Here is a 13654-nt window from a genome sequence, read left to right as displayed (position 1 = left end):
AAGACAGCTTCTGAAGTGACGAGAGTGAGTCTGAGGAGAAAAATAAAAAGGTGAGAAATCGTTTTGCACGTCTCAGTGGCAGGAAACCACTCTAATTACTACATCCCCCAAAGCAACATGTTAATTAACAGGTGTGAGCCTCACCTGAAACTGAGGAAAAACACAGCCTGCCTTTACCTAAAGCCCTACTGGAGCTGGATTATACTTACCTGAGGCAATCCAGTAATGTCATTTGTACAGGATTTGAATGGCTGATCCATACGGGATAAAGTATCCGTGTAAATACCTCCCAACAAAGTAATCCAGTAATCATTCATAAAGAACTTTAGGATTACATTTTTAGGTCGAATCAAGGTCCACTGTAGTTGTTAGTCATGTCTTCAGGACACAAAAAAGGAGGCATTTTCTAATACCCAGTTATTATATTGGCTGTTATTACATTACCGTGATGTCAATTAGAACAGATCTTGTCGGTAATCACTCAAATTACAGCATCTTAGCAGATAAAACTACTCCAGCTCCGACGCGGCTTTAGAGGCTTTTGAGGGTCAACGAAAATCTAATTTACCAATTTTTGACCAAATGTAGACCCGTTCTGCACTGGAGCTACAAGGCTGATGCAGCATACAAATAATATGATCTTATGCCTCACCAAACAGACAACAATGTCCCCAAGGAGGAGCTATTAGCAGCCACTATAGTGGGCATCACTGAAAGAGAGGAAACCTACACCAGCAGGACCCTTACCAATGCTGATACCTGCCGTTACTCAGATGATGCATGGCTTTATGCACTTAGTGTTATTCATATATTGAGTGATCCGACAGCCTTTTGGACATATCTGGGTTTGGTGGATGCCAGGAGAACACTACCTACTGGAATGCATCGAGCCCAGGTCTGACCACACAAAAGCTCTTTTGTCTGAATGGGCACAAATTCCCACAGACACACACCTGGAGGGTGTACTCCAAATTAATCCCCATGTTTTTGGAATGGAACGTCCAACGAGCTCATACGGGATAGACACATAGGTGTCCACACACTTTTGGCCATATAGCGTATGTGAAGCTTCACTAGTGCTTTCGAATAGTAAATAAAATGGCTATATTTGTGTTGTAGACATGGTGACCCCTGGTTCCCATCACCACCACTATAAACAAATCTCTACAATGAACAACTTCACATCAAACCTCTCAAAGACTATTTACTTTGTCTCTCAATAGTTTAATTATGCGTTTAATTATAATGTATAAAAATAGATAGAACTCCCCTTTAACATCTCGACACAGTTTTCAGCCAGTGTGCGATGATTTAAGTGTGCAGCTAACTGGCCACATTGGACTCACAGGTCAAGTGCTCTCTAGAGTGAACGGCATATCTTTGCCATGAACTTTACCATATTTACCCAACACAATAACTGTTACAGAAGACAGTCATGGAGTTTAGAAAGTGCATCATGATCCAGCCTACAGAGCTCTGAGTTACACAACCGCACTTACAAAACGGCCCCTCTGATCCCCTCCGAGATCTGCACTAAAGTCACTGTGAATATGGACCAGGACACGTGAGTGGCAGCACCAGTGTCTTCATCGCCTCCCTCTCTTTGTTTCTCTCCATCACTCACCCACTCCCGCTCGCTCACTCTCTCGCTGTGAAACAAACTCCTATAAACTCCCTCTTCCCATCTCCAAGCTCCTGAAAGATTAATATCCCATGAATTATTCAGGCTCAGCGGAAGACGAGGACACGGAGTGATGAGAGAAGAGATCAAAAAGTGGGGGAAAGGCGGGGTTAGTTATTCTAATGACTGCTCCGGGGTCGCGGCTCAATAGGAGGTGTAAAGAGAGATGAGAAAGTGCCAATATTCACTCAGGTATAGTAGTTTATGGCCACTGAAGCAATGTAAGAGTTTACACTGCAGTGGCATAGCATTTACAGAGTCTGTGGTGAACAACAACAACAACAACAACAACAACAACAACAACAACTAGTGTATAATAGCTGCATTAACTGAATAGCAACAAGCAGCTGATTATTTTATTTTATTCATTTGTTTTTATTAATTATTTAAATCTGTTCCTGTGTTTTTTGTTTTAAATCGCTTGAATTGAAAAGTTGAACTGAAAAAGTCTGTACTTAATGTAGTTCAGCCTTTTTTAAATATGGTGCTACTGTTTTTGTGCTGGGCCATTCTGCCTGTTCTAACTTGTTCACAAAATCTCAGAAAAACTAAATACAGTGATACGTATTCTGTCTTGAAGTACTGTGCTGTGAAATAGTCCTTTACCATGCATATCAGCTAATACTAATACTAATAGTAACAACAACAACAACAACTTTTTCTTTATATAGCACTTTTCATGCTGGTGGCAGCTCAAAGTGCTTTACAGACAGATGATAAAGCTTAACAGTAATACAAGAAAATATAAGTATTCATTTAGAATCATAAGAAAATGAAACAGTTTAGATTAAACAGATAAACACCAAAGAAAGAGTTTTAATTAAACACTGAGCTAAAGAGCTGCGTTTTCAGATGTTTATTAAAAGTGAGCTCTGAGCTGGACTGTCTAATAAAAGCTGAACTGAGCTCCACAGTTTAGAAGCAGAAGAACTGAACGAGTCTCTCCACGGTTTCTGTCATTTAGCGCCTCAAAAACTAGTCAGCCAGTGCAGCCCTTTCTGAACGGGACTGATCTGATCTCTCTGTGTTGTTTCTGTTCGGATGCTGCTGCGTTTTGTACGAGCTGTAAACGTCGTATAGTTTTCTTAGGAAGTTCAGTAAGAAGACCATTACAGTGATCAACTTTATAAGATAGTAATGACTCGATCCGATCCACTGCGCATTATATCTGAAATAATCCATTTGCAATCCTTTGCTTCCTCTTTAATAGTGCAGCTGTTAGGCTTCCACTTTCCACAATGTACTGCAAGCAGCATTCCCCCAGTACCACGTAGGAAATACACTCCTGTCACAGTTTTCACTCGCGAGTCATGACTGGTTAAAAATGAAAACATGCAAGTTTTCTGCTTTACTGCTGCCAATTCTGCACTGCTTTTTGTTTAGAAGTGTTATTTAACAGTGCTTACAAAACCAAGTAACAAGAACAGCCTACTGTACAGGCATGAATATGAATTCATAGCATATTTGCAGCAATATAACATGAGTATTACCATAAGCAGCCCCCTAAAAAAAAGAAATATCAATGCGGACTCTATTGAACCGCTGTGCATATTAAAAAATAAAGGAAATCGTAGCCAAATCGTCTGAGAGGTCAGTCGAACTCGTTCATAACCAATATTAAACACACAAAATGATCATTCAAAAAATAACAAAAAAAGTGGCCAAGAAAACCAAAAATCTGTCTAGAATGTTGCATTAGGCCCATAAAAGTGAAGCAATATTACTACAGTATTAATGATCAGATGAGCACATCTACCCTAAATTGCGTGGCGGTACAATCAGTGAAAGCACAACGACCAGTACTGGCTGACGCTCAACATTAAAGTACTTGGCTCAGACAGGAAGGCAAAAAAAGGGATAACATGACACTGTAAAGTTATAATAATCCAGCACCCTGGAAGCAACTCAAACATTTTTAATGAAAATGTCCTCATTAATAGTGGACGTAGTGGCAAATCCACTGCGTCATAAAACATGCATGGCAGACTATATAAAAAGAAACCCTGCTCCACAAAGATGATCTACAGTCCAATTTCAGATGCCACGCTTATCGGGTGTTTATTATCATCTTAGTACACTGGCATACCAAATTCTGTCCTTTAAGCCGTTTATTATGTATATGTACATTAATGACTGACAGCAGGAAGCTCCTGCTCCCGATGGGAGCTCAGAGAAAGAGAATTCTAGATTTCTTGGTGGCTCGGCTGTGGCTTTCAACACAGGCCTTAAAGCTGGTGCTCTGTGTAAATGATACCAGCTGGGAGTGGAGAGTTGAATGAAGTTAGAGGATCTAAGAAATGTGTGCTGGCCAAGACTGAGACTGGATTTTTTAAAAGTATGATCAAGAAGGAGATCATGTTTGAGCTGACATTGTCCTCAAGTTTTTTTATATATCTATATACACTTAAAAAAATAAATGGCCTCAAAACTTAGATTTAGATTTATTGTAAAAATGCAATACATGGAATGGAAAGTTATCCATAAAATATATTATAAACTAGAAAAGAAAAGTTCATGAACAAACTTGAAGGCTTTAAAAATCCAGCTAATTATGTTAAAACGTTATAAGACATGTTGATGGAACTACCTTAAATTCACTGCCACTTTAAATCTACGGACACCTTAAATACACTGCACCCTTAAATTTATTGATTCAATAAATTCAGTGCCATCTTAACTTCACTGCAACCTTAACTTTACTGATCTTAAATCCAGCGCCACCTTAAATTAACTGACACAGTAAATCCGGATGCACCTTAAATATCCTGCTATTTTAAATGTACTGATACATTAAATCCAGTGCCTCCTCAAATGTACTGCCACCTTGAATTCAGTGCTACCTTAAATGCATCTCCACCTTAAATTCATTATTTGTGCTGACATTGCTGTGCATTAGGTTTTTTCAAGCCAACTTAATGATAAATCTTATGAATGTCTTATTTTATTAAATATTTAGCCTGTTTTAGGGCACAATCATTTTTTGTTTCTGCTGTGCTGTTGCTTTTGTTAGTTTGCTGCTTGTTGATTTATCCATAGCTCTCCTGCAAGTACTGTCCAGCGTATTGTGCTGAAGGACCTTGATATATCTGGGCCTCAGCCTGCACGACTACAGACGGTTGAAAGGGTCAAACTAGGAAAATGCATCAGCAACAAATGTTATTGGTGTATTAAATCAGACAAATACATTTACTCCTCCTGTATCCGCCTCCATTTAACGGATTTACTCTTCAGCGCGTCTGAGCTAATAACAAGATCTCTTGCAGGTGACATTTCACTTACTCAGTAAAACCAAATCTGCATCTACATGCTTGTGTCTGGTCTACCATCATTAAAAAAGGTCACCGCCAATAACTGGGGGTTGCCATGGTTACCTGCTCCGCAGAGCCCAGAGGGCCTTCGTCCTGTGTGCATCCAGTCCCTCTTCATCCTCTGCACCAGCCGCAGTGCTGTCATGGACACCTCGTGGCTCTTGTCTCCAAACTCCAACATGTGTGCAAAACGCGGGATGTACAGGCAGGGATCTGCAAACACACACCACCCATATCACCCTCTACAACTGCGATGAGGAGTGCTTTTACATGCGCTCAATGGTCTGATTATAATCAGATTCCTGCAGTTTCCTGCAGTTAACTGATTATTCAAACAGTCATGGGAAAATCACATCCTGACTTCTTAGACTGAGAAGGCTTTAGACTAAGTCTAAAGTCTGGAAATCCAATAGCGAGAGCAGGATTTTAGCTCAGTAATCAAATTTCTCAGCGCATGTAAATTCTTACTTGGATTATTTTGACTGCACATGTGCAAAAACGGACCACGCCACTGGAAATATGAGTGAGCAGCAATTCCAACCAAAAATAAATAAATAAATAAAACAGTGGCGTGAAGTTTGAGTTTTACATCATGTTTCTGTCGTCTTCTGGGAGTTTATTGGCTGGTTTCAAAGCAGAAATCTGATCACTGCCTGACTCATTTAGACCGGGAGTTTCCTCATCAGGTTACTCAAGTGCATGTAAACGAAATGATCGGATTACTGACAAAATCTGATTTTGTGCATGTAAACGCATTCATTTTCTACAGTGTTGAAAAAACGTGAAAATTTGTGTCCGAGTCTTGATCATTAACCGTCTTTCATGGACAGCTTGTCCATTGCTCAGTTAATTCAGATGTGAACTTCTCAGGAAACAAACAGTAACTATTAGAGTAAATGCTTGGTGTCAGAGTCCTTCAACATTCTCAAATTATTCTAACTCTAACTCTAGTGCCTTTGTGACACTGACATTTCAGCTTTTGGGGGAACTGAACATTTTTAAGTGTTAAGTGATACTTTTTAAATCTCACAAACGTGGAAATTCCACCTCTGCATTTTACCCATCCGTGAAGTGAAACACCACATACACACTAGTGAATACACACACACTACGGGGCAGTAAGCACACTTGCCCGGAGCGGTGGGCAGCCCTATCCTCGGTGCCCGGGGAGCAACTGGGGGTTAGGTGTCTTGCTCAAGGACACCTCAGTCATGGACTGTCGGTGCTGGGGATCAAACCGGCAACCTTCCAGTCACAGAGCCACTTCCCTAACCTCCAGCCCACGACTGCCCCCTAAAAAATAGCTGTTCCAATTGAATCTAATATCTAATCATATTCAAACTCCTGCATGGAAAACTTAAAGAACACTTAAACTGAGCTGAATCTGCAGGTTGGTTATCACTGCACTACCACAGCTGTTTGGCCCTCCACGCCAGTCTGAAGGGGATGGGCCCTTTAATTTCTGATGTCAGTAGCGCCAGAGCAGCTGATTGGCCGGAGGAACCGAGGGGGCGCGGCAAAGCGCAGCTTCTACACACAAAACGAAGACGTTCGCACAGCCAGAGCTCACAAACCGTTAGCGCTGAGCAGAGCGGCAGTCCGGAGGCACCGTCGGCAAAGCGCAGTGCGAGCTGAAAAACGAAGAGCGGACTGAAATGTGGACGAGAAAAGCAGAAAAAGCTCGTTATTTGGCGTGAGACGATTTCGGAAAGGATGCGATGAGAAAGAGGAAACTGGGAGCGATTTAAGAGCGCCGTTTTATCGCAGGAGAAACTGGAATTAACGTTTTCAATTAAGTTTTCGGAACGAGTTCATTTTAACGGCCCAAGTTCTGATGCCCTCTGCAGCACTATGCAGGTCGCTCCATCATGGCCGGGTCATGAAGTGTCTCGCTTTTCTCCTCTTGCTCCCGGATTCGTTGAAAAAGCCCCGCCACCCCGCCTGCAGCCACACCGCTAAGCCCGGAAAGATGGAGCTGCAGCCGGCTGGAGGCACCGCAGAGCCCGGCGAGGCCGAGAAGAAGCGCGGCGGGTCGGATACCGACAGCTCGGAAACCGCCGCCGTGACTCCGGTCAACAAGCAGAACGACGACAACAGCGTCAACAACAACAACGTCAATAACAACAACATAAACAGCGACGGCAGCAGCTCCGTCCAGCCTACACTGCGGGAGAGGTGAAGCCACTTACACCAACAGACTTTTCAGATTTTTTTAAAAACCATATTTCCAGCATTTTAACACGTTTCTCACCTTTATAACACGTTATAATGTTGAATGTTAACGGTGGCTAATTTCATAGCTAACTTCTGAAGAGACTGGAGTCAGCGTCTTTTCCCAACTTTCCCGTTCCACCTTAAATGGTGCAGCAGTGACAATGAGGCGCTAGTATGTAACGTTAACTGCCGCACCATTTAAGGTGGAACGGGAAAATTCCAACAAGAAGCTGACTTCAGCTTAGTTATGTTCAGTTGTAAGTTATTCTAAATGACAGTTAAGTAAAAATAACGGTAGAATACATGTTTAAAAATAATGTTTTATCTTTAAATTGATTTGTCATAAACACAACCACAATGATTCCATAAAAAGTTTATTTTATATCTAGGGTCTAATCTTGATGAAAAAAGTATATCTAGTTATTAATCTTACTTATAACTTACTGTTGTACACAATAACTCACCGGCCACTTTATTAGGTACACTTGCTAGTAAAAGGCTGGACCCCCTTTTGCCTTCAGAACTGTCTTAATTCTTCATGTCAGACTTTCAACAAGGTGTTGGAAACGTTCCTCAGAGATTCTGGTTGGTTATTTGAGTTCCTGTTGCCTTTCTATCATCTGGAACCAGTCTGCCCATTCTCCTCTGACCTCTCACATCAACAAGGCATTTTCGTCCACACAACTGACCGCTCACTGGATATTTCCTCTTTTTCGGACCGTTCTCTGTAAACCCTAGAGATGGTTGTGTGTGAAAATCCCAGCAGATCAGCAGTTTCTGAAATACTCAGACCAGCCCGTCTGGCACCAACAACCACGCCACGTTCAAAGTCCCTTAAATCCCCTTTCTTCCCCATTCTGATGCTCGGTCTGCACTTCAGCAAGTCGTCTTGACCACCTCTACACGCCTAAATGCAGTGAGTTGCAGCCGTGTGATTGGCTGATTAGCTATTTGTGTTAACAAGCAACTGAACATTAGGTGTACCTAATAAAGTGGCCGGTGAGTGTAGCTCATGCCAACAGCTTTCATAAGGAACTATAAAACAGCCAAAAACTCCAAACAACACCAGCTACAATGCTTTTCTTTCCTGAAAAATCCAGAGCTTGTACATGTTGTAGAGATGCAGAGTCATTCGGAGAGGTTTGATGTAAAATGGACTCGGATTTCCTTACAGTGGTGGTGATGGGAATCAGGGGTCACCATGTCTGCAACACAGATATATCCATTTTATTTACCATCCAAAACCACCAGTGAACCTACGTGCATCTTCTGGGGTTTTTCTATGAAATGTTGATGATGGTAACATAGTTTTCTTTAGGGGCTATTCTGCCTCACAACTCTCCAGCATGTGTTCTCCACCATGAATGGACCGTGAGAGATCTCTCCCAGGCATTAAACTCTTCAGACGTGCCGTTACGTCATCACCACTGTGAACAATTCTGAAGTAAATTTCTCTTGAACAAAGCATTACACGTTTTAATGCCCACCATTCAGTCATGTAGGATTTTTGAGAAATCGATGAAGTTCCCCTTTCACAGTATTGACCGTCTTCCATACTTTTGTGGCCACTGCATTATAAGTTACTTTTAATTATAAGATACTTTCTCGTTTTCCTCCAGGAACGCTCAGATGTTCAATAACGAACACATGGCAGATGTTCACTTTGTCGTTGGTCCTCCAGGATCATCAAAGAAGGTCCCAGCCCATAAGGTCAGTTCCCATCCACCAGTAAACTCTTTTACTGAAGAGTGGCAAGTGAGTTCGTTCATTCATTCACTCACTCACTCGTTCTTTTTCCTCCTCAGTATGTGCTGGCGGTGGGGAGCTCCGTTTTCTGTGCCATGTTTTATGGGGACCTCGCTGAGGGAGACACGGAAATCCACATTCCAGATGTGGAGCCCACCGCTTTCCTAATCCTGCTCAAGTAAGACTCCCTAATCACCAGTGGGTAAAAATAACAGGGCTACTGCTGGTGTCTCAGTGGAGCCACCCTTTTATTTCTCTGCTATGATGGAGAATTTACTGGATTTGAATCATCAGCATTTCTGCTTTAAATAGGTAGCAGAAAGTGGAAACAAGCCAAGAGAACGGTTTCGCTGTCTGCCTTCTGATCTTAAACGCTTCGTTAGAGACGCTTTGTGTTAGTCATATGGACGAGATCATTCAGCTTTGTCCTTTTCTTTTAAAGCAGCAGTTCAGCACAAAATTAAAGGAAAAATGGAAAACTGTCTCTTTTTTAAATGGTTTTTAATGGTATGTAAACATATATACCAAAATATACTGTTAACAGTTCAGCTCAGCCTATTCATGCTGAAGTTAGGAGAAGCGTTTGTGAACGAAGTGCAGGACAGGCCAGCCAATCGGCACAGAGCTCATGTTTATATCGGTCTCAAAGGTACAGCAACAAGGACAGCCTGTTTAAGTCTGAGGGCCAACGCGAGGTTAGAAAATACTCATGTAACAACAATGACGACTGTTTTTGTTACATAAAGCCACATATATGGACCTCAGATGGACTCAGTTTCCCGTAAATATATACTTAGAAATAAGCAAAAGCGTGGAAAGTCAGGTTTCAAGGTGGCTGCTGTGTCTGACTTCGGCTGTGCTACATACTTTTTTCTGTTTTTATTGATAAGAGTGTCATACAGTGTCAGAAACCACATAAGTCTATTAGAGATTGCTTAACAGCTCGGTGCAGTGATAGGCAAGTGTTTGATGACTGATGCACGCAGACTGCACAGTGCTGAGTGGTGGGACATAAGCTTGCATGACTTGTGTGCTTTTCCACTAAACTATTCTTTAACCCTTCCGTCCTCAGGTACCTCTACAGTGACGAGATCGAGCTGGAGGCCGACACAGTCCTGGCCACTCTGTACGCGGCCAAGAAGTACCTGGTGTCTCCTTTGGCCCGGGCATGCGTGCACTTCCTGGAAACGGGCCTGGAGGCACGAAATGCCTGTGTGCTGCTGTGGCAGAGCCGGCTGTTTGACGAGCCGGAGCTGACCCGGAGGTGCTGGGAGGTGATCGACGCGCAGGCCGAGGTGGCCCTGCGCTCCGAGGGATTCTGCCAGATCGACCCGGCCACGCTGGAGAGCGTCCTGAGCCGCGACACGCTCAACATCAAGGAGGCTTCGGTGCTGCAGGCGGTACTGAACTGGGCGGAGTCAGAGTGCAGGAGGCGGGGCTTGAACCCCACACCCCAGAACAAGCGCTCTGCCTTGGGCAAGGCGTTGTACCTACTGCGTCTTCCGGCCATGAGCCTGGAGGAATTCGCTAACGGTCCCGCCCACTCCGAAATACTGACTCTAGAGGAGACGCGGGACCTCTTCCTCTGGTTCACCGCGGCCAAAAAGCCAGCACTGGAGTTTCCACTGAGGGCCAGGTCAGGGCTCTGCCCACAGCGCTGTCGCCGTTTCCAATCAGCTGCCTACCGCAGCAACCAGTGGCGATACAGAGGCCGTTGCGACAGCGTCCAGTTCGCGGCAGACAGACGTGTATTTTTAGCCGGTATCGGCTTGTACGGTTCCAGCGGTGGCCGAGCTGAATATGGTGTACGGATCGAGCTGAAGAGGCAGGGGGCTCTGCTAGCCCAGAGGATCACCAAGTTCGTCTCAGACGGATCGAGTTCGACGTTTCCTGTGTGGTTCGAGCACCCAGTGCAGGTTGAGCCGGACGCTTTCTACACTGTTAGCGCCGTGCTGGACGGCAACGAGCTGAGCTATTTCGGACAGGAAGGCATGACGGAGGTGCAGTGCGGCAAAGTTACGTTCCAGTTTCAGTGTTCGTCGGACAGCACCAACGGGACAGGGGTACAGGGGGGACAGATTCCAGAACTAGTGTTCTATGCATGAGGGTTTGCCTCAGAGAATATGTGGCTGTACCTTCAAACAATGACACTGAAAGACTCTACGGAACAGACAGAGATTCCTTTGGCTGGACCGTCAACAGCTCACGCTTTAAAAGCTCTGCAATCTTATTTATTTCCTTAAGCTTATTATTTTAATATTTTTAAAACTATTTTAATTTATTTTATTTTTTAATTATTGACATGAACTAACATGTAGAGATGTACTGCACTTGGAACAGGCAGCTCTTACTAATGTATTGCTTTTGTTTCTGATTTCATGTTTACATGTTGATGGCTTGACGCTGACCAACACAATGCTGCGTACTGGCTGAACAGGGGCAAAGACCGCCAGCTGCAGTTCTCAAATTGGCTTAAAAATAAAGTGAAAAGGTTAAGAAATGTGAACAATCCTACTGGCGTGCTTTCCTTAATGCTTTTTTTTAAAAAAACAAAAGTACTCCTAGTCAGCAAAAATGCAGCCTTCATATGCGCCAATGAGTTGTTTAGCAGTGAAACAGTGCCCTCTATGTGCAGCCATGGGTATTACAATTTCGAATTATTTTTGGTCAGAAAGGGCAACGGCCTTGTGCATCGGCACAGTTAAATGTCTGTCATAAAAATGTATGAAAGACTTACCTATAGCTGGAGCATTGATGCATAGCTCTTTGGCTAATGCTAAGAATGTTCTTCCCAGAACGTACACATTGACCTAGAGAGAGTAGAAGAGTAGATAAGAAATGAGGCAGGAGAGAAGAAAACAAAAGAAGAGCTGAGCTCACTGGATTTCTGAAGGTAGCCAAGGTTGAGTTTGCTTCAAAAATAATGAGCTTTTGTTCTCTTTCTGGTTCTGTTCTCTTTTCCATTCAGCCTTTGGGCTACAGGGTGAGAAATGTGGCAGGAGTGCTGAAACCAAAAGAGAAAACCCTGGAACTTAAAGGGCCCATATCACAGCTATTTTGAAATAAAACAGTTTGATGTATGTTGTGAGCACTGTGTTTATGCCAGTTTCCCTGATGTAATATGATCCACATACGGTTGGCAATTAAAAACACTGAGAAGAGTCTGACTGCGGAGATTTACACCTGCAGTTTCAGGACAGTGGAGCGCACGCGCAGCAGGACAGCGCGACTGTACCATGTTGAGTGTTACGAGCGTCCCATTCGTATTTCAACCAGTGGCCGGTCTCCTCATTTATAACGTCTCTGATGTGAACAGCGACTGCTCGTGCAGGTTGTATGCGTCACCATGAACATCACCATTCGGGAAGGGAGACGCTGCCCATCAGGAATCAGCCACTGGTGACTGCCTACACCATCAGCCAAAACATTACAAAGCCATCAGAAACCAAAGGAAACACTGAATGGCTTCTATTGATGTTTTCAGCAGGAATACGATCAAAAACTGAAGTTTATTTTAGCCTAAAGCTTAATATCATGCCCAGTTTGAGCTGCTTATGGTAAAGCTTTATTCCTGCACATGTAATGTAACTGCACACATAAAACTAAGACCAAGTTAACTGAGTTCTGTCTTCATAACCCATTAGTTACTCTCCACATCAGCTGTAGTTTGTGTACTATTTACCCTGTGAATCTCTGTAAGCGTTCAAACCAAAGTTTGTTTCAGACTAAAGCTTAAAACATTACGCCAGCCCAACGCAAATTTAATACAAATTCATTATAAACCCACGTAAGACGACCGAAATGCTGATTAACCTAAAACTCGCTGAGAAAAACCGAAACCAGTGTCGGCGCATGCGCTGAATGCCACTGGCTTGAACCTGCTGGCGTGAAACTGGCTCTGCAGACAGATATTACTGAAAACATCCTGTGTAGAATTCTTTGTTTTTGTGAGGTCACAAAAAACAGCCTTCAACTGTTTAGCCCCACTCATTCACACTGACGTTATAAAGAGCATTTCAGCCCCTTAAAGGCACAGAAACAAAATCAGCCTGTTTACATCTAAGATAGAGAGAGGTTAGAAAGTGGTCTTGTAATATGACTGAATATGACTGCACAAATGTCATAAGTGGGAAAAACACGGACTGCGGGCCCTTTAAGTCTGGCAGAGGTGGACAAAATAATGAGAGGGAATACTGAGTCCCAAAGCAAATTTTCGAACATCCTGAAGATAAGAGTCTCCTAAAGCCACTGCGATAAGAATAATCAGTAGTTCTCGGGAACAGCAGCATTATCAGTGCCACACAAGCTTATTCTGGGGTTTTTTTTAAACAATCAAATCAAAAAAAAAAAAAAAAAACAAAGTTTGTATTACAAGTTGCACTCATACCCATGTCATGTCGGAACTTTCTGTGAGGGCACTTTCAGACTTGGATGTCTGGTTCCTATCACCACCACTGTGAACAATTCTGATGTTTCTCTAGAATGGAGAATTTCACACCAAACCACTCACGACTGTTTACATCTTGTCTACATCTCCCACTGGAAGCAGGATAACAATGCCCTCCATCTGGGCCTACGCCATTAAAGAGAAGTCCCTTTGAGGAGGAGTTAGAGGTCACGGCCTTTATAACAACAAGGGCCTCCATACGCACGCCTGAAAAAAGCTGCTGTATGAGGGAGACTGAGGGAATTTATGGGTTCTGCT

At 43.2% G+C, this 13654-nt stretch overlaps 2 protein-coding genes across 3 annotated transcripts in view; one reads left to right on the top strand and one right to left on the bottom strand.

The window, feature by feature from the left end:
- The window catches only part of brf1a (BRF1 RNA polymerase III transcription initiation factor subunit a), a 101591-nt gene that overhangs the window by 67017 nt on the left and 20920 nt on the right, over window positions 1-13654 (bottom strand). For both annotated transcript variants that reach the window (XM_037538759.1, XM_037538758.1), the window contains exons 6-7: window positions 11687-11759; window positions 5053-5202 (exon numbers count right to left, since the gene is read on the bottom strand). In XM_037538759.1, coding sequence (XP_037394656.1) covers window positions 5053-5202; window positions 11687-11759 — 223 coding nt within the window. The remainder of the gene's footprint in view (window positions 1-5052; window positions 5203-11686; window positions 11760-13654) is intronic.
- Window positions 6563-12029, top strand: btbd6a (BTB (POZ) domain containing 6a). Its single transcript, XM_017687479.2, has 4 exons — window positions 6563-7164; window positions 8823-8913; window positions 9009-9127; window positions 10022-12029. Exons 1-4 carry the CDS (start codon window positions 6824-6826, stop codon window positions 11052-11054), a joined length of 1584 nt encoding a protein of 527 aa, XP_017542968.1. The 5' UTR covers window positions 6563-6823; the 3' UTR covers window positions 11055-12029.

The sequence above is a fragment of the Pygocentrus nattereri genome, chromosome 5 (assembly GCF_015220715.1).
Source record: "Pygocentrus nattereri isolate fPygNat1 chromosome 5, fPygNat1.pri, whole genome shotgun sequence".
Lineage (NCBI taxonomy): Eukaryota > Metazoa > Chordata > Actinopteri > Characiformes > Serrasalmidae > Pygocentrus > Pygocentrus nattereri.
The sequence above is the reverse complement of the archived record's forward strand: the minus strand, read 5'-3'. Positions and strand labels throughout refer to the sequence as shown.